This window comes from Hylobates moloch, unplaced genomic scaffold (assembly GCF_009828535.3).
Source record: "Hylobates moloch isolate HMO894 unplaced genomic scaffold, HMol_V3 SCAFFOLD_172, whole genome shotgun sequence".
Taxonomy (NCBI): domain Eukaryota; kingdom Metazoa; phylum Chordata; class Mammalia; order Primates; family Hylobatidae; genus Hylobates; species Hylobates moloch.
Genome location: NW_026652447.1, coordinates 11,917 through 35,768, shown reverse-complemented (window position 1 = coordinate 35,768; position 23,852 = coordinate 11,917). Strand labels below are relative to the sequence as shown.

The 23,852-nt window shown below is 47.5% G+C and overlaps 1 protein-coding gene and 1 long non-coding RNA gene across 2 annotated transcripts in view; one reads left to right on the top strand and one right to left on the bottom strand.

Moving 5' to 3' along the window:
• The window catches only part of LOC116464094 (general transcription factor II-I repeat domain-containing protein 1-like), a 28,883-nt gene extending 16,670 nt beyond the window's left edge, over positions 1 to 12,213 (bottom strand). The window contains exons 1-5 of the mRNA XM_032754210.2: positions 11,912 to 12,213; positions 6,585 to 6,622; positions 6,231 to 6,320; positions 1,304 to 1,351; positions 264 to 329 (exon numbers count right to left, since the gene is read on the bottom strand). Of these exons, the coding sequence (XP_032610101.2) occupies positions 264 to 329; positions 1,304 to 1,351; positions 6,231 to 6,320; positions 6,585 to 6,622; positions 11,912 to 12,213 (544 nt within the window). The remainder of the gene's footprint in view (positions 1 to 263; positions 330 to 1,303; positions 1,352 to 6,230; positions 6,321 to 6,584; positions 6,623 to 11,911) is intronic.
• A 159-nt stretch (positions 12,214 to 12,372) lies between these two features.
• Positions 12,373 to 23,852, top strand: part of LOC131382605 (uncharacterized) — a 21,422-nt gene continuing 9,942 nt past the window's right edge. Inside the window, exons 1-3 of the long non-coding RNA XR_009212166.1 lie at positions 12,373 to 12,708; positions 15,911 to 16,088; positions 21,001 to 21,059. This is a non-coding gene — a long non-coding RNA (uncharacterized LOC131382605). The remainder of the gene's footprint in view (positions 12,709 to 15,910; positions 16,089 to 21,000; positions 21,060 to 23,852) is intronic.

The window sequence follows — 23,852 nt, the reverse complement described above, 5'->3', positions numbered from 1 at the left end:
GACTCAGTCTCAAAAAAAAAAAAAAAAAAAAAGGGGGGGGAAGAACCTCACGCCTTGGGCCGGAAAAACCACTAAGGTTATCTTATCTTATTCCATTTTTTTTTTAAGGAGGGTCCCAGCTCCTCCCTTCCCTCCCTCCCTTGTCCCTGCCCAGAGAGCAGCTGGGATGGGAGCTGGCAAGGGGATGGGTCCAAAGCCCTTCTGCAAACAGGGCCACTGGAGGGGGCTGGGATGCCCCCAACCCTGTCCCACTTCTTGCTCACCATATCGTGTGTTGAAGAGCAGCTCCACCTGCTTCCACAGGGGTCGGATCACGTCACCTTGACTGTCTGGAAGGCAAAAGGCAGTCTGTTGAGGCTCGTTGGTGGCAGCGTCTCGGCTGATGTTCCTGCTCTGCTGGTACCAAGATTGGCCCTGTGGTGGGATCTTCGAATGGGGGAAGGCTGGGGCTGAGGCGGTGGCGGTAGGTAACTTATTTCCTCAGAAATGGCACACACAGACAGGTCCACAATTCCTGTGAGCCAGACAGGGCTCACATTCCTGTTTGTGAAATCAAATCTAGGGCACCACCAGCCTGAATGAAGATTTGGAAGGTTCTGTGGACTAGGAGTGACCATGGGTCTTTCTAGGTATGTGACTGATTATGTGACTGAGGTATAGCATGTGACTGAGAACTACTGGGTACACACTAAGCCTGCAAATTGAGCACACCGCCACCAGGTGGCAGTAGAACTGTGTTAAGACTTCATGGTTCCCCCTGCCAGGCTGGGTTTGGGGAAGTGACAATTCTTTCCTTTGACACTCATTCATTCCATTCCAGGATACTCCAGAGGTGAAACAGACCCACCCTCATGCTGGCCTCCCTCTCTCTCTGTCCTACTTCCATTCTCAGCAGGGAGGGAATTCTCAGGTTCCTGAGAATGGGAGTGTCTGCTGGACACAAAGCCAATTTTGTGCTATCAGGCCTCTATTCTACTTGTTCAGATAGAGGAGGCTCAGTTCCCAGTCTTAAAACCTTTGTGGAAAGCAGCAGGGTATGTAATAAAAACAAAGCCTTGTAATTTCCCTTAGCAGTGGGAACTGCTTGCAGCTCTGACCAGGTACCTCCTGGTTCTAGAAGACATGTCCTTAAATCTCCTCCCACCTCAGGCAGCCCACAGGACTCCCATCCCCAAACCAGGGTGCTGGAGAGAGATGGGATGGAGAGAAGGAAGAGACCCAGAGGCCAAGGGTAGGTGGAGGGCAGGGGAGGAGACATGGGGTGGTGGTGGGTGTAAAATGTAGGGGGTAGACAGTGCCTCACCCTCGGCTGGCCTCTCCTCAGGCCATGGGTCCTCACTCAGGCCTTTGTCTAAAAGAGAACAGAGGATGTCGGGAAGCCATGTTCATCATCTCCTAAGCCTTGCACTGCTGACGTCAGACCAGATAGCTGGGGAATGGAGGGCCAGGGTGCCCCAACTCTGAAGCATGGCACCCACTCCAATGGGATCAGGGATCCCGATTCCATACAGGTGCCCACCCTGGCCTTCACACAGAAGCAGGCTGAGATCATTTTGCATGTACCTCCCACGCTAGTCTGTTGTAGACACCAAGGACACGTGGGAACAAGACAAAGTCCTCAGCCAGGCACGGTGGCTCATGCTTGTCATCCCAGCACTTTGGGAGTCCGAGGTGGGTGGATCACTTGAGGCCAGGAGTTCGAGACCAGCCTGGCCAACATGGGGAAACCCCATGTCTACTAAAAATATAAATTGGCTGGGTGTGGTGGTGAGTACCTGTAATCCCAGCTACTCGGGAGGCCGAAACAGGACAATCTCATGAACCTGGGAGGTGGAGGTTGCAGTGAGGTCATGCCACTGCAGTCCAGCCTGGGCAACAGGGTGAGATTCCATCTCAAAAAAAAAAAAAAAAAATCCAGGTGAGAACATGGGACAATTTGTTTAAAATAGTCATCACATGAGTTAGCACATAGAGAAAAACATACAAAGGGTAGATACTAGGAATACTAGTGGTTGCCTTAGGAGGATGTGATTGGAGCTTTTTCCTTCATGTGTTACATAGTTTTCTGTTTTGTTTCAAGAGACAGGGTCTTGCTCTGTTGCCCAGGCTGGAGTGCAGTGGTGTAATCGCAGCCCACTGCAGCCTCAACCTCTTGGGCTCAAGAGATTCTCACACCTCAGCCTCCTGAATAGCTGGGACTTCAGGTATGTACCACCACATCCAGTTAATTGTTTTATTTTTTGTAGAGATGAGGTCTTGCTTTGCTGCCCAGGCTGGTTGTAAACTCCAGCGATCAAGCGATCCACCCACCTCAGTCTCCTCAGTAGCTGGAACTAGAGGCATGCACCACCACGGTTGGCTACTTTTTAAAATTTTTTGTAGAGAAAGGGTTTCGCCATGTTGCCCAAGCTGGTCTCGAACTCCTGGGCTCAAGCGATCCTCCCACATTGGCCTCCCAAAGTGCTAGGATTACAGACATGAGCCACTGCACCCGCTCCATGTGTTACACAGTTCTCCATCATTTAACTGTTTCATATCATACATGTGTAAACAGAAAATGCACACACATGCAAAATCCTTTAATCCACGGTGGTCCTGGACATCCCAGAATTTTCTTTTTTGTTGTTGTTTTATTCTTTTTGAGACAGAGTCTCGCTCTGTCACCCAGGCTGCAGTGCAGTGGTGCAGTCTCACCTCAGTGCTACCTCTGCCTCCTGGGTTCAAGTGATTCTCCTGCCTCAGTGCCCTGAGTAGCTGGGATTACAGGCATGCACCACCATCAGAATTTTCTTTTTCTTTTTTCTAGATGGAGTTTCGCTCTTGTCACTCAGGCTGGAGTTCAATGGTGCGATCTTGGCTCACTGCAACCTCCGCCTCCTGAGTTCAAGTGATTCTCCTACCTCAGCCTCCCAAATAGCTGGGAATACAGGTGCGCACCACCATGCCAGGCTAATTTTGTATTTTTAGTAGAGATGGGGTTTTGCCATGTTGGCCAGGCTGGTCTTGAACTCCTGACCTCAGGTGATCCACCCACCTCGGCCTCCCAAAGTGCTGGGATTACAGGCATGAGCTACCACGCCTGGCCAGAATTTTCTTAATTCATCAGGTTTGACTGGGATGCCTGGGAAGGAGCTCTGCATGGGAAACGTGTTCCAGCCCAAGGCTGTGTGACCTTGGGGAGGTGGCTGAGCCTGGCTTAGCCTGTGGTCTTCTCTGTGAAACAAACAGCAATGGTGCTGTGCTCATCTAAGGCCCACAGCCCCTGCAGTGCCACCCAGCCTCTGGCTGTGAGTGCTGCGCGGAGGCTTCCACAGTGTTTTCTAACGCCACTGCGAAACCTAGCCGGGTGCCATGTCAATTCCTTAGCTGCCACGCCATGCTGTCATCTAAGCCTGAGCTTGGCATCAACCAAACTCTCTGGATAGCTACACCACAGACTGCTGTCAAGTCTAGCCATGCCCAGCATGTGCTAGACAAAGCATAGTTTTTTTCTTCATTACCAAAGTATTAGAAGTGCATCATAACTGATTTAGAGAATAAAAAACGCAAATCATTTTGCCTCACACTGCTACTGTTTTGCTCTACCCTCGTTTTTCCACAGTGATTACGTTTGCAACACAGTTGTAAGCAAAGCACAATCAATTTTTCTTTTTCTTAGTGTTACATCCTAAGCATCCTTCCTTGTTGTCTATTTTTGTTTGTTTCTTTCTTTCTTTGTTTTTGAGATAGAGTTTCACTCTGTTGACCTGGCTGGAGTGCAGTGGCGTGATCTCGGCTGCAAACTCTGCCTCCCAAGGTTCAAGAGGTTTTCCTGTCTCAGCGTCCCAAGTAGCTGGGACTGCAGGTGCCTGCCACCATGCCCAGCTAATGTTTTTGGTCTTTTTAGCAGAGATGGGGTTTCAATAGGTTGGCCAGGCTGATCTTGAACTGCTGGCCTCAGGTGCTCTGCCTGCCTCGGCCTCCCAAAGTGCTGGGATTACGCAGTCTTCAGTCTTCATGCCCAGTCTATTTTTGTTTTTTTTGAGATGGTGTCTTGCTGTGGCTCCCAGACTGGAGTGTAGTGGCACCATCATAGCCGACTGCAGGCTCCAACTCCTGGTCTCAATGGATCCTCCTGCCTCAGCCTCCTGAGTAGATGTGACTAAACATAGGTCCCACCGTGCCTGTCTAATTTTTATCTATGTATATATCTGTTTATGTATTTATTATTTATTTATTTTGAGGCATAGTTTCCCTCTGTCGCCCAGGCTAGAGTGCAATGGCAAAACCCTGGCTCACTGCAACCTGTGTCTCCTGGGTTCAAGTGATTCTCCTACCTCAGCCTCCTGAGTAGCTGGGATTACAGACAGGTGCCACCACGCCCAGCTAGTTGTGTTTTTAGTAGAGATGCGGTTTCAACATGCTGGCCAGGCTGGTTTTCAACTCCTGACCTCAAGTGATCTGCCCACCTCAGCCTCCCAAAGTGGTGAATTACAGGTGTGAGCCAATGCGTCTGACCTATTTATTTATTTTAAGACAAGGTCTTGCTCAGTGGCACCATCAGGGCTCCCCACAGCCTCATCCTCCTGGGCTCAATCAATGCTCCCATCTCAGCCCCCAAAGTAGCTGGGACTACAGATACGCACCATCATGCCCAACTAATTTTTGTACCTTTTGTAGAGATAGGGTTTCACCATGTTGCCCAGGCTAGCCGCAAGCTCCTGAGCTGAAGCGATCCTCCTGCTTTGGCCTCCCAAAGTGTTGAGATTATAGGTGTGAGCCACTGCATCAGCCAATTAAAAAAAATTCTTCAGTAGAGATGGAGTCTTGCTATGTTGCCGTCTGGTCTCGAACTCCTGGCCTCAAGCAGTCCCCTCGCCTTGGCCTCCCAAAGTGCTGGAACTACAAGTGTGAGCCACCTTGTCCTGCCTATTTTACTTATTTGCTTACTGCTTATCTCTCCACACGAGGATGTGTACCCCAGGAGGTAGGGACACCTGTTTGGTCCACTGCTTTTTCCCCAGCCCCTTACACAGGACCTAGTACACAGTAGGTGCTCAATAAATATTTGTTGAGGCAGGGCGCGGTGGCTCACGCCTGTGATCCTAGCACTTTGGGAGGCTGAGGCAGGAGGATCATTAGAGGTCAGGAGTTCGAGACCTGCCTGGCCATCATGGTGAAACCCCGTGTCTACTAAAAATACAAAAAAAATTAGCCAGGCGTGGTGGCAGGCACCTGTAATCCCAGCTACTCAGGAGGTTGAGGCAGGAGAACTGCTTGAACCCAGGAGGCGGAGGTTGCAGTGAGCTGAGATTGTGCCACTGCACTCCAGCCTGGGTGACAGAGTGAGGCTTCATGTCAAAAAATTTAAGAGATGGGTCTCTCTATGTTGCCCAGGCTGATCTTGAACTCCCCGCCTCAAATAATCCCCTCGCCTTGGCTTCCCAAAGTGCTAGGATTACAAGCATGAGCCACCTTAGCCTGCCTATTTTACTTATTTGCTTACTATCCATCTATCTCTTCACATGAGGATGTGAGCTCCAGGAGATGGGGACTTCTGCTTGGTTCACTGCTTTGTCTCCAGCCCCTTACATGGGACAATAGATGCTCAATAAATAGTTGTTGGATAAATGGACAAATTATTCCCAACAGGTGGCTCCTGGGAAGGATGCTGGGCCTTGTTATAAATGCAGCCTATGGTCGTGCGTGGTGGCTCACGCCTGCAATCCCAGCACTTTGGGAGGCTGAGGCAGGTGGATCACCTGAGGTCCGGAGGTCGAGACCAGCCTGAACAACATGGCAAAAGCCCGTCTATACGAAAACTAAAAAATTAGCCAGGCATGGTGGCGTGTGCCAGTAATCCCAGCTACTCAGGAGGCTGAGGCAGGAGAATCGCTTGAACCAGGGAGGCACAGGTTATGGTGAGCCAAGATCGCGCCACTGCACTCCAACCTGGGCAACAAGAGTGAAACTCTGTCTCAAAATGTATATATATAAATATATATATATTTATATATATAGAAACACACAAAGATAAAGAGAAATGCCCAAAGTCTCTAAATAAATAAATAGAGCCTACTTGAGTTTCCAAAAGGAACCCAGCCTTGGATTGGGGTCAGGCATATATTGAGTTTCTTCTACTAGAGGCGGTCAACACCAAGAAAAGCCTGGGGCCTGCCTGGCCCACCCCTTTCCCTTTGCTCCCTGGGGAGATGAGTCCCAAGCACCACCAGCCCAGCTCCATTTCTTACCTGTCAGCATCTCCATTCCACAGTCAGAATCCTCCGATGGCAGATGCCCAGCCATTGAGTCTGTCATTTCCTCAGAGGTTGGTGAGGGGTCTGAAGACAAAACTCCAAATGACACGGGTGTCTTCTGCCTGTCATACTCCCGTCACAGTCCCTCAGGGACCACCCAGCCCAGTCTCCCCACAGAAAAGGGTCCTTTTCTTTCTCTTTTTTTTTCATTCGAGATGGAATCTCACTCTATTGCTCAGAGGAGGCTCATTAGCACTCCAGTCTCATAGGCTGAGTTGAGCTCCTCCCCAAGGCTGGTGGTTGCCCTCCCGGCCCACGACACACACAGCAGGCCCTGTTCTTTCTCACCTGGCCTGCAGTCTTCACACATGCTTCCCTTGTCTGACCTGTGAAGGGAAGCAGGAAATGACACCTGTCAGCCAAGTCCAGGGCCACCCTGCCCCAGCCTTGCCCCTCCAGGCAGTCAGGGCCCACAGCGGTCGCCATGGCAGAAGGCATCCCTGTCCCCATCAGCCCCTGGCCCTCCAGGATTGTGCTCCCCACCTCCACCAGGGAGAGAGATTCCCCGTGCCTTGTCTCCAGGGACCACAATCTCCAGGGGTGGCTGAGCTAGGCACCTGCTCGCTGTCCTCGGGTGAACCATCTGGGGATTCCCCTTCCTCAGCATCTGTGAGCTCTGGGCTCCTGGGTTTGGCACAGTAGGGGTTTGATCACTGCTTGTGGGGGACTGAGACGTGCAGGGCCTGGAAAATGTTAAGAATCTGGGGAGGGGGCTGGGAATGAAGGTGGCAGGAACCCTGCGACGGATGATTTGGTTAATTCCCGCCCTCCCAGGGAACTGCAGGGAGAGGCCTGATATGATGTGGGGATTCTGGGATAAATGGCCCACTCCTGTCCCTAAGAGGTCAGAACATGCTTGGGGAGTGTTGGTGGATGGTAGCCAAGCTGACTGCTGGGGGCAGGGTGTGGTGGGCACTCAGGACAGGCATCAAACCTGGCGTGGTATGTATTTACGCATGTAGGTGTATGTGTATATCTATCTATCTATATATATATAGATAGATATATATATTCATGTTTTTTTGTGTGTGTGGCACAATCTTGGCTCAGTGCAACCTCTGCTCCAGGGTTCAAGCAATTCTCCTGCCTCAACCTCCCAAGTGGCTGAGACTGCAGGCATGTGCCACCATACCCGGCTAATTATTTTTGTATTTTTAGTACAGACAGGGTTTCGCCATGTTGGCCAGGTTGGTTTCGAACTCCTGGCCTCAGGTGATCTGCCTGCCTCAGCCTCCCAAAGTGCTGGGATTACAGGCGTGAGCCATCGTGCCCGGCCATGTGTTTGTATTTTTGAGACAAGGTCTTACTCTGTTGTCCAGGCTGGAGTGCAGTGGTGCGATCATAGCTGACTGCAGCCTTGACCTCCCAGGCTCAAGCAATCCTCGCACCTCAGCCTCCCAAGTAGCTGGGTCCACAGGTACCAGCCACCATGCCCAGCTAACTTTTTTTTTTTTTTTTTCTTTTGAGACGGAGTCTCGCTCTGTCGCCCAGGCTGGAGTGCAGTGGCGCAATCTCGGCTCACTGCAAGCTCCGCCTCCCGGGTTCACGCCATTCTCCTGCCTCAGCCTCTCCGAGTAGCTGGGACTACAGGCGCCCGCCACCACGCCCGGCTAATTTTTTGTATTTTTAGTAGAGACGGGGTTTCACCGTGGTCTCGATCTCCTGACCTCGTGATCCGCCCGCCTCGGCCTCCCAAAGTGCTGGGATTACAAGCGTGAGCCACCGCGCCCGGCCAACGCCCAGCTAACTTTTTATGTTTTGTAGAGACAAGGGTCTCACTATGTTGCCTAGGCTGGTCTCAAACTCCAGGGGTTGACTGGGCGCAGTGGCTCATGCTTGTAATCCCAGCACTTTGGGAGGCCGAGTCGGGTGGATCACGAGGTCAGGAGATTGAGACCAAGGTGAAACTCCGTCTCTACTAAAAATAGAAAAAATTAGCCAGGCGTGGTGGTGGGCGCCTGTGGTCCCAGCTACTTGGAGAGGCTGAGGCAGGAGAATGGCATGAACCTGGGAGGCGGAGCTTGCAGTGAGCCGAGATCGCGCCACTGCACTCCAGCCTGGGTGAGAGAGCGAGACTCCGTCTCAAAAAAAAAAAAAAAAAACTCCAGGGGTCAAGACATCCACCCACCTCAGTCTCCCAAAGTGCTGGGATTATAGGAATGAGCCATCAAGCCTGGCCTGGTGTGGACGTGTATTTATTTTGAGACAGAGTCTCACTCTGTCACCCACCCAGGCTGGAGTGCAGTGGCATAATCTCAGCTCACTGCAACCTCTGCCTCTCGGGTTCAAGCTATTCTCTGGCCTTAGCCTCCCGAGTAGCTGGGATTACAGGTGCCTGCCACCACACCCCGCTAATTTTTTGTATTTTTACTAGAGACGGGGTTTCACCATGTTGGTCAGGCTGGTCTCAAACTCCTGAACTCAGGTGATCCACCCACCTCAGACTCCCAAAGGGCTGGGATTACAGGTATAAGCCACTGCGCCTGGCCTTTATTTTCATTTAATGAGAACCTCAGCCAGGCGCAGTGGCTCAGCCCTGTTATCCCAGCTCTTTGGGAGGCCAAGGCAGGAGGATCACTTGAGGCCAGGAGTTCAAGACCAACCTGAACAACATAGTGAGAGCTCGGGCTCTGTTAAAAAAAAAAAAATAGAGACGACCTCATTGAGGGCATACAGAAAATAAAACTAAGATATATTTTGGCTTTGTAAATCAATGTTTTCACATACTGAATCGGCTGAACCTGGGAGGTGGAGGTTGGAGCGAAGTCATGCTACTGCACTCCAGCTTGAGCAACAGGGTGAGATTCTGTCTCAAAAAAACAAACAAAAAAAAAGCCAGGTGAGAACACGGAATAATTTGTTTAAAATAGTCATCACGAGTTAGCACCTAGAAAAAAACATACAAAGGGTAGATACTAGGAATACTAGTGGTTGCCTGAGGAAGATGTGATTGGAGCTTTCCTTCATGTGTTGCATAGTTTTTGGTATGTTTTGTTTTAAGAGACAGGGTCTTGCTCTGTTGCCCAGTTCAGTGGTGCAATCACAGCCCACTGCAGCCTCAACTTCTTGGGCTCAAGCGATTCTCCCGAATAGCTGGGACGACAGGTATGTACCACCACATCCAGTTAATTGTTTTATTTTTTGTAGAGATGGAGTCTTGCTATGCTGCCCAGGCTGGTTGTAAACTCCTGGGATCAAGTAATCCACCTGCCTCAGTCTCCTCAGTAGCTGGAACTAGAGGCGTGCACCGCCACGGCTGGCTACTTTTTAAAATTTTTTGTAGAGAAAGAGTTTCGCCATGTTGCCCAAGCTGGTCTGGAACTCCTAGGCTCAAGTGATCCTCCCACATTGGCCTCCCAAAGTGCTAGGATTACAGACATGAGCCACTGCACCCACTCCATGTGTTACACAGTTCTCCATCATTTAACTGTTTCATATCATACATGTGTAAACAGAAAAAGCACACACATGCAAAATCCTCTAATGTTTGCATTTTCTATAGAGATGGAGTCTCACTGTGTTGCTCAGGCTGATCTTAAACTGCTGGACTCGAGCGATCTGCCCACCTCGGCCTCCGAAAGTGTTGGGATTATAGGTATGAGACACTGTGCCTGGCCCTAAGTATTTATTTTAAGCCGTTAGTTCTGGAGTAATTTGTTACATAGCAGCAGATAAATAATACACATATTTTCTATAGTGATCACATTTATAATTTAAATTGAATTTAAAAGGCTGGGAGCAGTGGCTCATGCCTGTAATCCTAGCACTTTAGGAGCTGTGTCATTTTTGGAAAGGTACTTGAACTCTCTGTGCCTTAGAATCCATTTTCTAAAATGTGGGCAGGGCACAGTGGCTCATGCCTGTAATCCCAGCACTTTGGGAGGCCAAGCCGGGTGGATCATCTGAGGTCAGGAGTTCAAGACCAGCCTGGTCAACAAAGTGAAACCTGGTCTCTATTAAAAACACAAAAATTAGCCGGGTATGGTAGTGGGTACCTGTAATCCCAGCTACTGGGGAGGCTGAGGTTGGAGAATTGCTTGAACCCAGGAGGCAGAGGTTGCAGTGAGGCAAGATGGCGCCACTGCACTCCAGCCCGGATGACAGAGCAAGAGTCTGTCTCAAAAACAAACAAAAAAAAGTGGATAGCAGCATCTACCTCAAAGAATTGTTGTGGGATCAACAGTGCAGAGAATCTAGCGACTATAAAAGAAAAAAAAGTATCAGGACCCTCTATAAATGTATCATGCCAAGAGGGAAGTTACACCCTGACCGAGTCACATAGCATGTTTGTAACTTCTGCTTCTTAAATTGTAATTTATTCCTTCCTTATTATTTTCATTCTGCAAATGACTATGAGAGACCAGAGACTAGTCCTCCTCTCCTTACAATCACTTATCTTTGTTACAGATTAACCGCCTCCTTTATTGTTCTGTACCTAACTCACACCAGATGGCACAAAAGACCCCATGACTTACATCTTCAGTGTAGAAGGTTAAATACACCTTTCCCGGAAAAAAGACCACCTCGTCTGGGTGCAGTCGCTCATGCCTGTAATCCCAGTACAGGCATGCTTGGGAGGCCGAGGTGAGCAGACTGCTTATGCCCAGGAATTTGAGACTGGCCTGGGCAATGTGGTGAAACCCTGTCTCTACAAAAAATACAAAAATTAGTCAGGTGTGTTGGTGCATGCCTGTAGTCCCAGCTACTAGGGATGCCCAGGTGGGAGGATCGCTTGAGCCAGGGAGGCTGAGGATGTAATGAGTTACGATTGCACCACTGCACTCCAGCCTGGGTGACAGAGTGAAAGAAAGACTACCTGGACCAATCAGATTGTTTTAACTATGTATTAAGCCTTAAACGGAGAGATGCTGAAATTCTGCTAAGCTTCCCTAAACTTTGTCTATGCAAGTGATCCCAAACTTCTAAGCCTTGGAACACTGTCTTCCACTCTTCGGTATCTGTGCTTTCCAGGTGGCCCTCCTTAAACTCTGTGCATGAATAAACTCCCTTTAGATTCTGACCCTTTTGATTATTTGAGGTTGACACACTGTGCAATATACATCAGAATACCAATTTTTTTTTTTTTTTTTTAGACAGAGTCTCGCTCTGTCGCCCAGGCTGGAGTGCAGTGGCGCGATCTCGCCTCACTGCAACCTCCGCCTCCCGGGTTCAAGCAATTCTCTGCCTCTGCCTCCCGAGTAGCTGGTATTACAGGTGCCCGCCACCACGCCCGGCTAATTTTTGTATTTTTGGTAGAGACGGGATTTCACCATGCTGGCCAGGATGGTCTTGAATTCCTGACCTCGTGATCCACCCGCCTCGGCCTCCCAAAGTGCTGGGATTACAGGCGTGAACCACTGCGCCCGGCCCGATCGCTTATATTTTAAAAAAGATGTTTTCTTCATTTCCTAGCCCCTTTTACCCCCGCTACAAAGTTCCAAAGGCTTTAATGTTGTTGCAATGGACATCAGATGTCAAGATGGGGGGTTCAGCTCCCTAATGCGGGGCAGCCTCAGAGGGGGCCGAGCCTGCCCAGGATGAGCGGCGCCGGGCGGCGGGGGACCCTGCGGGGTCCCCGGGACCTGGCTGGAGGAGGTGTTGGGGGGCGCACGTACCCAGGCTCAGGTGAGGCGAGTGTGCGGCAACCGCTGCAGCCGGAGCTAGCGGGCTTGCAGTGGCCATTGAGGAGCTTTTCCCCGACTTCTGTTTGTGCCCGCCAGGCGACAACCACTTGGTGTGCAGCGCCTGCTCGCTCAGCGTCAGGACCTTGCTGCACCCTACGCTGCAGGCTGGGAAGTCGCGCCGGTAGTAGCAACACAGGCAGTGGTAAAGCTCCTCCTTGTAGCTTACCGGTGTTGGCGGCCGGGTCGGAGCCTGCGGACACTGACCGGCCAGCTGTAGCCACGCGTCTGCGCATGCGCGCTCCTGGAGGACCCAGCAGCCGCTCCTCGAGTTCCGATTGGTTCCACGTGAAGGGCGGGTCTCCGACGTCACTGGGGCGCACCTTCGCTGACGTCACAGGCGCGGGCCCTCGGCGACGTAGTAGCGCCAAGCCTTCCGCGACATCACAGTGACGCTACAGTGCCTGGAGCTGGGCTGTTTTGTCTTCAGAGTGGTGCCTGGTAACCGCGACTTCCGCGACTTCCCCGCCATGTTCTGTGTGTTGCTGGCTGGAGAAGGGTAGTTGACAAACTGACCCAGCACGGTGTTTCTGTGGGTCAAAACTAGAAAACTATATCCGGGCGCCGAGGTGGAAGGATCCCTTCAGTCCAGGAGTTAAAGAGCAGCCTGGGCAACATGGCGCGACCCCATCTCTGTAGTCCCACCTCAGCTTCCCAGATACTTGAACCCCAAGGTTCAAGGCTGCAATGAGCTATGATCCCATCACAGCACTCCAGCCTGCGAGACTGAGGTAAACCTGTCTAAAAAAGTAAAAAAACTATCCAAATGTGCAACAGGGAGGGACTGCTTAAAGAAAACAGAATTGTATGTTCAAATACTTTTAACAAGTGCAAAATGTATAGGCTTAAATAAATAGGCCTGGCCGAGCGCGTTCGCTCACGCCTGTAATGCCAACATTTTGGGTGCCCTAGGCAGGCCGATCACTTGAAGTCAGGAACTCAAGACCAACATGGTGAAACCCCATCTCTACTAAAAATATAAAAATTAGGCCGGGCACCTTGCATCGTTTCAGGGGGCTGACACCTCCCTAAGGGCCTGGTAATTGAGCCCCTCGGACTTGAGGGTGAGAAACGTTGGCTCATTTCTTCCCAGGGTGATCAGCCCAGGGGTAAGCGAGGAGAGGCCAGAAAACAGGACCCATGAGAAGGGCCCCCTCCTGGAGTTTGAGGCCCATTCCTTCCTGCCCTTGCGTCTCCTCTGTCCAGGACTCCTCCCAGCTCTGCCCCACTCCTGGGGCCATGGCCATGGGGGGCTGCATTTGGGTACAGGCCCTAGCGGCAACCCTGGGCCCAAAATGGGCGGGCTCACCTGGAGGGAATCAGAGTAACATGGCAAAAAGCGGGAAAAGCCGCGCTGGAAGCGCGCCTCTCTGCCCCCGACGTCAGTGGGTGGGTGCACTCTTCCCTCACCTCACTCAGGCAGCGGCAGGAGTTCCATGGGAGCACTGTCCTGCTCCCTCTGCTGCCTCTTTTTAGACTTGGGGCTACCATAACACTTTCCCTTCCCCAGCCCTGCCAAGTTTGTGGGACACTGGGCTTCCCTCTTACACGGTCCTGGGGACAAGCCTGTCCTGTATCATACCTACAGTGAGACCCTTTTTTTCTCCAGGGCCTGGGGAGCAGCCAGGCTTCATGAGTTAAATACAGATCTGAACCATACCAAGCTGGGATTGGGGTACACACTCTCCTCCTCTGAAAACTAGCTAGGGCTTCGAACTTGGTGGGTACACCCTCTCCTCCTCTGAAAACTAGCTAGGGCTTCGAACTTGGTGGGTACACCCTCTCCTCTTCTGAAAACTAGCTAGGGGTTCGAACTTGGTGAGAGGGAGAGTGTGACAGAGCCAGACTAGACAAGGACTGATCACCTGGAAAAACCTGCCATCAAAGACCTTGACGAGTGCTGGGTGCGGTGGCTCACGCCTGTAATCCCAGCACTTTGGGAGGCTGAGACAGGTGGATCACTTGAGGCCAGGAGTTCGAGTCCAGCCTAGGCAACATGGCAAAACCGTATCTCTACTAAAAATAAAAAACTTAGCTAGGTATGCTACGCTCCTATAATCCCTGCTATTCGGGAGGCTGAGGCAGGAGAATGGTTTGAACTGGAGAGTTAGAGGTTGAAGTGAGCCGAGATCGTGCCACTGCACTCCAGCCTGGGAGACAGAGTGAAACTGTGTCTCAAAAAAAAAAGAAAAAAGAAAATGGCCTTGGCAGAGGGGCTGGCCCGGCAGTGCCTTCCCTTGGGTTTCTCCTGGGTAGGCCTCTGCCATGAGGCGCTTCCTTCTGCCTGTCCATGGCCCACAGCAAAGGAATGTCTGCTTCTGGGGGTTGGGTGGGGGACTGCTGGCAGAACTGGAAACCTTCTTCAGGTGGGTTTTTTTTTTTTTTTTTTTAACGCAGTCTCACTCTGTCACCCAGGCTGGAGGGCAGTGGTGCAATCTCTGCTCACTGCAACCTTTGCCCGCCCCCACCGGGTTCAAGCAATTCCCATGTCTCAGCCTCCTGAGTAGCTGAGATTACAGGCATGCACCATCACACCTGGCTAATTTTTGTATTTTTTGTAGAGACGGGGTTTCACCATGTTGGCCAGGCTGGTCTGGAACTCCTGACCTGAAGTGATCTGCCCACCTCGGCTTCCCAAAGTGCCGGGATGACAGGCGTGAGCCACTGCGCCTGGCCCCTTCAGGTGAATTTTGAGGCTTCACTACAATACTAGTTCCTCGTTGCTGCTGCAACAGATTACTACACACTTAGTGGCTTAAAACAGCACAGAGATATTCCCTTACAGTTCTGAAGGCCAGAATTCTAAAGTCAGTCCCACTGAGTCAAGATGGGAGCAGAGTCAGTGCCTTACCAGGCTCCGCGGGAGAATCTGTTTCCTGGCCCTTGGAGGCGGCCTGTACTCCTCAGCTTGTGCTGCCCTTCTCGAATGACTTGAGTTTCCTGCTTTCATCACTATACCTCCCACCATTCTCCATCACCTGCTCTGCTCTTATAAAGATCCAGGTGACTACATAAACCCTGCGGGGACAAGCTGGCCAAAGACTCTTAACTTCATTATACTTGCGAAGCCCCTTTTGCCATATAGGGTCATGTTCACCGGTTCTGGGGATTATGATGTGGGCATCTTGGGGGCATCAGCCTACTACAGCTAGGCTGCAAAACTATTAACACCCTCCTGGTGTTTCAATGATTGGGAGAAAAAGGGTTGGGATTTTTTGCTTTGGGGCCCCTGTTAAACTCGTGTCTGTCAGGTCTGGGGTTCCTCTTAACCTTGTGTTTTTGTTTTTTATTTTTTGAGACGGAGTCTTGTTCTATCATCCAGGCTGGCAGTGGCGCAGTCTCAGCCCACTGCAACATCTGCCTCCTGGGTTCAAGGAATTCTCCTGCCTCAGCTTCCCGAGTAGCTGAGACTGCGGGCGCCTGCCACTACGCCTGGCTAAGTTTTGTATTTTTGGTAGAGACAGGGGTGGGACTGGGGGGTGGGGGAGGGCAGGGGGTTTTCCCCCTGCCTGTTGCCCTTGGCTCAAAGCGATCTGCCCTGCCTCTGCCCCGAAGTGCTAGGATTACAGGCCTGCACCACCGCCACTGTAAAATCTTATTTCCACACAGCTGAGACATGTTTTAGGAAGTTTGCTAAAAGACCCCTGGAGACCTCCTCATTGTGGCCTCCCTGTTGTCATGTTTAATTTGATTGATCTTTTCTGCCCTCCTGCTTTTCATAAATTAAAAGGCTAAAAAGAGGTATTAAACTTTAAAACTTCTCTTATAGTCTCCCATTAAACTAATTCTAAGAACCACCACAAAGGGGAAAATTTTTTTTGAAAGCAGTAAAATGATATGGTCTGTTAGGATGTAAAATACAGGAAATATGTCATTATATGTTGTTGCTGCTCTGATATAGGAATGTATTATGGAGAATCAACTTTTGGTCAGTTTTCAGAGAAATGGAATAATCGTATCACTGATCTACGTAAACAAGTTGAAGAATTGTCTGAAAGAAAATATGGTGTGTCTAAACTGGAAAAGTCCTGTAATAGTTTGTTCATGAGCATTTACACAATGGAGTTGCTGTTTCATCATGGGGGTACTGTGGACAAGCCCAGGGCTGCTGGTGAGTCATGCCATCCTTACATGTCTTTCCTTGTAAGGTACTTTGTAGTGTCTGTCTAAATATTAGAAACTTTCTTTGTTTCTAGATTACTAGAAAGCTAAGGAAAAGTTGTATTTCTCTAATTATCAAATAGCATTTCTTTTATACTTTCAGTGTGGATATTTGGGATTTATTTACATATTTATTGCAAAGCCCTGGATCTTAGGGATTTGATAGAAAAAATATATATATATACACACACACATATACTATATATAGTGTATGTATATACTATATATATGTGTGTGTATATACTATATATATGTGTGTGTGTATATATACTATATATACGTGTGTATATATAGTATATATGTGTGTGTATATACACTATATATATACGTGTGTGTATATACACTATACGTGTGTGTATATATACTATATATACATATATATACTTTATATATACGTATATGTATATATTCTCTTTATACATATATATATATATTTTTTTTTTTTTGAGATGGAGTCTCGCTCTGTCACCGTGGCTGGAGTGCAGTGGCGTGATCTCAGTTCACTGCAACCTCCGTCTGCCAGGTTCAAGCAATTCTCTGCCTCAGCCTACCGAGCAGGTGGGATTATAGGTGCCCGCCACCATGCCCCACTAATTTTTGTATTTTTAGGTGAGACAAGGTTTCACGATCTTGGCCAGGCTGGTCTTGAACTCTAGACCTTGTGATCCACCCACCTCAGCCACCCAAAGTGCTGGGATTATAGGCACGAGCCACCATGCCCAGCCAAATAATATTTTTTTAAAGAGAAATATGTTTCTCTCAATCTGCTATGTTAAATTCGTTATTCGGCCGGGCACAGTGGCTCACACCTGTAATCCCAGCACTTTGGGAGACCGAGGCAGGCAGATCACCTGAGGTGGGAGTTCGAGACCAGTCTGACCTACTGAAAATGCAAAATTATCCAGGCGTGGTGGCGCATGCCTTTAGTCCCAGCTACTTGGGAGGCCGAGGCAGGAGCATTGCTTGAACCCAGGAGGCAGAGGTTGCAGTGAGGCAAGATGGCGCCACTGCACTCTAGCCTGGGCAACAAGAGCAAAATTCTGTCTGGAAAAAAAATTCGGTATTCACCAAGATGCCCCTATTATTTCTACTTTTATCTTGATGCATCGCTGAGTTGACGTTAGATTTCAAATTCTTCTTTTCCCTTATCCTATTCTATCCTAAAGCCACCTTTATATAATGATGAAAGGAATTAGCAATTTGTTATCATCTCTCTGATGGTATATAGTAAATGCTCACCTAAAAATAGCAACAACCAGTGAAAAAAATCATGTGTTTTGCCGTTTTTATTTGTATGACTATTTATTTTGCAATCTACTAGCAAGCTATAGAATTGTATGACATGCACAATTTTAACTGAAGTGCTTTAAGTGAACATTTAAACGTGATAAACCATATTGATGGTGTTTATGTTAATATACTTGAACATTTTTTCTTCGTCATGAGTAATATAACCTACCCCTCAATGAAAGTCTAGAATTAGAGTAAATTTACTAATGAATTCAATAACTTCCATAATATTTTTAGTTATGAGCTTAAGGTTCTTTTAGTGTTTCTTCCACTTTTTAATAGCGTACGCCTTTTTTGCCTTTGTTTTTTATTGGTTCATTTTAAAGCAAAAACCTCATAACGTGCTATTTGGAAGCACTGTAACCTAGTGGTAACATCATAGGCTCTGGGGACACAGCCTGGCCACATCTCTTCTCCTTTCTGAGCCTTAATATCCTTTTGTGTTCATGAGAACTGAATATCTATCCCGAAGATTTGATAAGATAGTAAAGTGCTTTACATAATACCGGGCTTATAAATACATAGTAAATGTTTCCTTCTTATGTTTTTATTGGTTGGTTGATTGAGACAGAATCTTGCTCTGTCAGCCAGGCTGGAGTGCAGTGGTACTATCTGGGCTCACTGCAACCTCTGCCTCCCGGGTTCAAGAAATTCTGCTGCCTCAGCCTCCCAAGTAGCTGGGATTACAGGCGTGCACCACCACACCCAGCTAATTTTTGTATTTTTAGTAGAGACAGAGTTTTGTCTTGCAGGCCAGGCTGTTCTTGAACTCCTAACCTCAAGTGATCCACCTGCCTCCCAAAGTGCTGGGATTATAGGCGTGAGCCACCACACCTGGCCTATGTTTTTATTATATTGTTAGTTTAGTACTATTCTGAGTAAAAATAATTTGCTATTACAGTTTTATTAATTGACTATGACAATTTTATAAATGTCAGTGCTTTTTATAAGGTGATACAGATTATGTTGTGGGGCCTTTGTTGTGATGGTGATTTATTAGATTATTTTGTTTAAAGACAATAATGTTCAGCTGTTGTGAAATTATAAAAAGTCTTCACATTTCATAATTTTAATGCAATATTAATGGTAATTACCTTAGGGAAAGATAGTTTTGTTGTGATATATAAGTATAATACTGAAGTTTAGTGTACAGCAAAGGATATTAAACCTAAGTCAGCACTAATGTGTTATATGGTATACTTGAAACTTTAGTACAGATATCAATGTTTAGCAAATAGACATGAACACATAATGATAGCAAAAAAATGGAGCTGTTCTGATGGGAGACCGTTGATTATGTTTGATTTTAATACTTCCCATGCTCTTGACTTTTTTTTTCTTTGAGAGAGAGTCTTGCTCTGTCACCCAGGCTGGAGTGCAGTGGCACCATCTCAGCTCACTGCAACCTCCACCTCTCAGGTTCAAGCGATCCTCTCACCTCAGCCTCCCTAGTAGCTGGAACTACAGGCGAGTGCCACCTCGCCCTGCTAATTTTTGTATTTTTAGTAGATACGGGGTTTCACCATGTTGGCCATGCTGGTCTGGAACTCCTGACCTCAGGTGATCAACCTTCCTCGGCCTCACAAAGTGCTGGGGTTACAGGCGTGAGCCACCATGCCTGGCCAGCTCTTGACTTTTTATAGCTGTTGTATTATTTTAATCTTGAGTAAATAAATGCTTGCTGAAATGTTGCAGTTCACAAGAATCTTCTGCTTCTGTTATTTAAAAAATTATTTGTAAAAGTCCAATAAGGTTACACTAATGTTTATGTTTTGAAAATATTACCTCTTCCATTTAGTATTGTATGTATTAAATAAAATTAGATGGTGATTTTTTTTGGCTTTATAATGTGGTTCAGATTTTTGTAGAAAGTCTGGCTGTGTCTACATTGCCTTAAGGCAATGGGATATTTCTCTTTTTTTTTTTTTGAGCGAGAGTTTCGCTCTTACTGCCCACGGTGGAGTGCAATGGTGTGATCTCGGCTCACTGCAACATCTGCCTCCCAGGTTCAAGCAATTCTCCTAGCTCAGCCTCCTGAGTAGCTGTGATTACAGGCACCCACCACCATGTCTGCCTAATTTTTGTATTTTTAGTAGAGTTGGGGTTTCACCATGTTGGCCAGGCGGGTCTCAAACTCCTGACCTCAGGTGATCCTCCCGCTTCAGCCTCCCAAAGTGCTGGGATTACAGGCGTGAACCACCTCACCCCACCAGGAATCTTTTTTAAGAAGGCTATCTACTTATGGAATTCCTTGCAAAGGAAAGGATTCGTTTTGTGATTAAAAAGTAAGACTCTTGGGTTCTTGTTGGACTCCTATCTCTGTTCTTAGTAATATATCTTTGTTATTGTTGACAAATATTCATTCACCACTAGGGCTATATTTAATTGTTTGAGTTATTTTATGTTTTTTGTTGTTGTTGTTTTGAGACAGTCTTGCTCTGTCGCCCAGGCTGGAGGGCAGTGGCACAATCTTGGCTCACTGCAACCTGCACCTCCCAGCTTTAAGCAATTCTCCCAGCTACTCCCAGCTACTCGGGAGGCTGAGGAGTACAGGTGCCTACCAGCATGCCCAGCTGATTTTTGTATTTTTAACAGAGACGGGGTTTTGCCATTATTGGCCAGGCTGGTCTTGAACTCCTGAGCTTGTGATCCACCCGCCTCGGACTCCCAAAGTGCTGGGATTACAGACTTGAGCCACCGTGCCCGGTGTATTATATGTATTTTTATCTACCACTTTTTAATTTGTCTGGGTCCAACATTGAGTCAGTCATGCCAGTGTTACCTTTTGAAACATGAACACTGCCTGCACCTGACTGGCATGCAACTGACATTTTCTTTCACAATTTTCTGCTACTTATTGCTAAAAATAATAGTATCCATGTCTTGCTTTTAGGCCTGAGATTTTTATAGCATATATGGGAATATATGATTGTTTTTCTAGATGTGTAGTGGAAGATAGTCTTGAATGCAATGTGATAGTAAAGGATCCCATTTAAGATTTTTGTAATCTGCTTCAAAGACCTGTAGGTTGTAAAGTAGGTCACTTGTGAGGACACATGCTCCATGAATCACCTTATGAGACAGTTTACAATTATTATTTTGTTTTGTTACTCTGTAGAAACCTCAAATGAAGGTTTAGTTGCGCTCAAACATCCAGATTGTCTTTTCTTAATTTTTTTTTTTCCCCCGAGATGGAGTCTTGCTCTGTCACTCAGGTTGGAGTGCAGTGGCATGACCTTGGCTCACTGCAGCCTCCACCTCCTGGGTTCAAGCAATTCTCTTGCTTCAGCCTCCCGAGTAGTTGGGATTACAGGCATCTGCCACCACACACAGCTCATTTTTGTATTTTTAGTAGAGACAGTGTTTTACCATGTTGGCCAGGCTGGTCTAGAACTCCTGACCTTGTGATCTGCCAGTCTCGGCCTCCCAAAGTGCTGGGATTACAGGTGTGAGCGATCGTGCCCAGCCTGTCTTTTCAAAACCACCCGTGGTGATTCAGTGTTAAATATGTACTAGTGGATGTTACTTTGCTGAATATTGCCTAGTGAATATTAAGTAGTCTCACCTTTCAGACATGAACTTATGAATTTAAGACGTGAAGATTTACAGCTTGATAAACCAGCTTCAAGAGGTAGGTCTTCAGTCTTAAGTCAGATTAGAAGATTATGTGCGGGCCGGCCGTGGTGGCTCACACCTGTAATCCCAGCACTCTGGGAGGCTGAGGCGGGTGGATCGTGAGGTCAGGAGATCGAGACCATCCTGACTAACAGGATGAAACCCCATCTCTACTAAAAATACAAAAACTTAAACGGGCATGGTGGTAGGCGCCTGTAGTCCTAGCAACTCGGGAGGCTGAGGCAGGAGAATGGCATGAACCTGGGCAGCAGAGCTTGCAGTGAGCTGAGATCCCGCCACTGCACTCCAACCTGGGCGACAGAGTGAGACTCCATCTCAAAAAAAAAAAAAAAAAAAAAAGATTATGTGCAATAATTATTTAATGCTTGACATTGTTTTTTTAAAATGGTACCTTCCACATGAAATAATATGCCTGTAACTATTAATTATGTTCCAGGTCAGGAGAATTCATGTTGTCAAAATTCTTTTTTTTTTTTAAATTTTTTTTTTATTTTTGAGATGGAGTTTTGCTCTTGTTGCCCAGGCTAGAGTGCAATGGCGTGATCTAGGCTCACCGCAACCTCTGCCTCCTGTGTTCAAGCAATTCTCCTGCCTCAGCTTACTGAGTAGCTGAGATTACAGGCATGCGCTACCACACCTGGATAATTTTGTATTTTTAATAGAGGTGGGGTTTCTCCATGTTTGTCAGGCTAGTCGGAAACTCCCAACCTCAGATGATCCACTCATCTCAGCCTCCCAAAGTGCTGGGATTACAGGCCAGAGCTACCCTGCCTGGCCTCATTTGTCAAAATTATAATACTCTCTAAAACAGTGAACTCGTTTTCTTTTTTTAACCCATTATAAATACATGTAAATATTACATTTATGGGTAGACAGAACTAAAAGAACAAAATTTGGCCTACTTTTGAAATGCAAGATTTATCTGGCATAATACATTGAACAGGTTATTATTGAAGTCTACACCAGTCACCTGAACAAGCATTCATGAAATGTCCGTGATACCCAGGACACAAGAACGTTTCCTTTTGGAGTATGGAGCCGTGCATATCATCTCTTAATTGTTTAGATGTGTTTTGAAAGAAATAGAAATAGAATTGGTTTTCTTACTTGTTTTGCCTCTGGAGTGAAGTGGGGACAAAACACAATGGAATCACACTGTTTAGATTTACTAAAATGGAAGGATTGCAGCAAGATCATATCCCTAGTCTCCCCATAGCAAATGGCACCTGCTAGCTTTTCTTTTCTTTTCTTTTTTTTTGAGATTGAGTCTTGCTCTGTCGTCCACGCTGGAGTGCAGTGGCGTGATCTCAGCTCACTGCAACATCCATCTCCCAGGTTCAGGCAATTCTCCCTGCCTCAGCCTCCCAAGTAGCTGGCATCACAGGCACCTGCCACCAGGTCTGCCTAATTTTGTATTTGTAGTAGAGTTGGGGTTTCACCATGTTGGCCAGGCTGGTCTCAAACTCCTGACCTCAGGTGAGCTGCCCACCTTGGCCTCCCAAAGTGTTGGGATTACAGGCGTGAGCCACTGTGCCCGGTCATATGTTTTTTATAATGTTGTTTTATTTTAGGAAAGTAAATACAATGAGTAGGACTCAGCTCCATCAGCTCCACAATTCTCGTACTTTTTTTTTTTTTGGAGATGGAGTTTTGCTCTTGTTGCCTAGGCTAGAGTACAATGCTGTGAACTCAGCTCACTGCAGCCTCCGCCTTCTGGGTTCAAGCAATTCTCCTGCCTCAGCCTCCCGAATAGCTGGGATTACAGGCGCCTGCCACCTTGCCTGGCTACGTTTTTATTTTTAGTAGAGACGTGGATTCACCACGTTTGCCAGGCTGGTCTCAAACTCCTGACCTCAGTTGATTCACATTTCTTAGCCTCCCAAAGTGCTGGGATTACAGGTGTGAGTCACTGCACCTATCTGTAATGGGATATTTCACTGCAGACTTTGATGAACAGAACATTAGCATTTTTGGTGGTGTTTTTATTTTACTCATAATATTTTTCTTTGGACTTAATTACAATAACAGAAGTAAAGATCAAATTATAAAAATTAAAGAGCAATACAGATTCAATAATTATTCTTTTCTACATATTATGTTTAAATGATACCCTTTTTTCTTTTTGTCTTTATAGCTCAAGCTGTAAAAGCCAAAGGTCCACCCCTTTTTTCCAGTCTCAAGTTGACGACCTTTATGTAGAAGGCCTTCCCCACAGGAATTTTTTTTTTTTTTTTTTTTTGTGACAGAGTTTTTACTCTTGTCGCCCAGGCTGTAGTGCAATGGCATGATCTAGGCTGCAGTACAATGCTGTAATCTCAGCTCACTGCAGCCTCTGCCTCCTGGGTTCAAGCGATTCTCCTGCCTTAGTCTCCTGAGTACCTGGGATTACAGGCGCCCGCCACTACACCAGGCTAATTTTGTATTTTTAATAGAGATGGGATTTCACCATGTTGGCCAGGCTGGTCTGGAACTGCTGAACTCAGGTGATCCTCCTGCCTCAGCCTCCCAAAGTGCTGGGATTACAGGCATGAACCACTACGCCAGGCCAGGAATTTTTTGTTGTTGTTGTTGTTTTTGTTTTTGAGACACAGTCTTGCTCTGTGCCCAGATTGGAGTGCAGTGGAGCAATCTCGGCTCACCGCAACCTCCGCCTCTTGGGTTCAAGTGAATCACTTGCCTCAGTCTCCTGAGTAGCTGGGACTACAGGCGCGAGTCACCATGCCCGGTTAATTTTTTTGTATTTTTAGTAGAGGTGGGGTTTCTTTTTTTTTTTTTTTTTTTTTTTTTT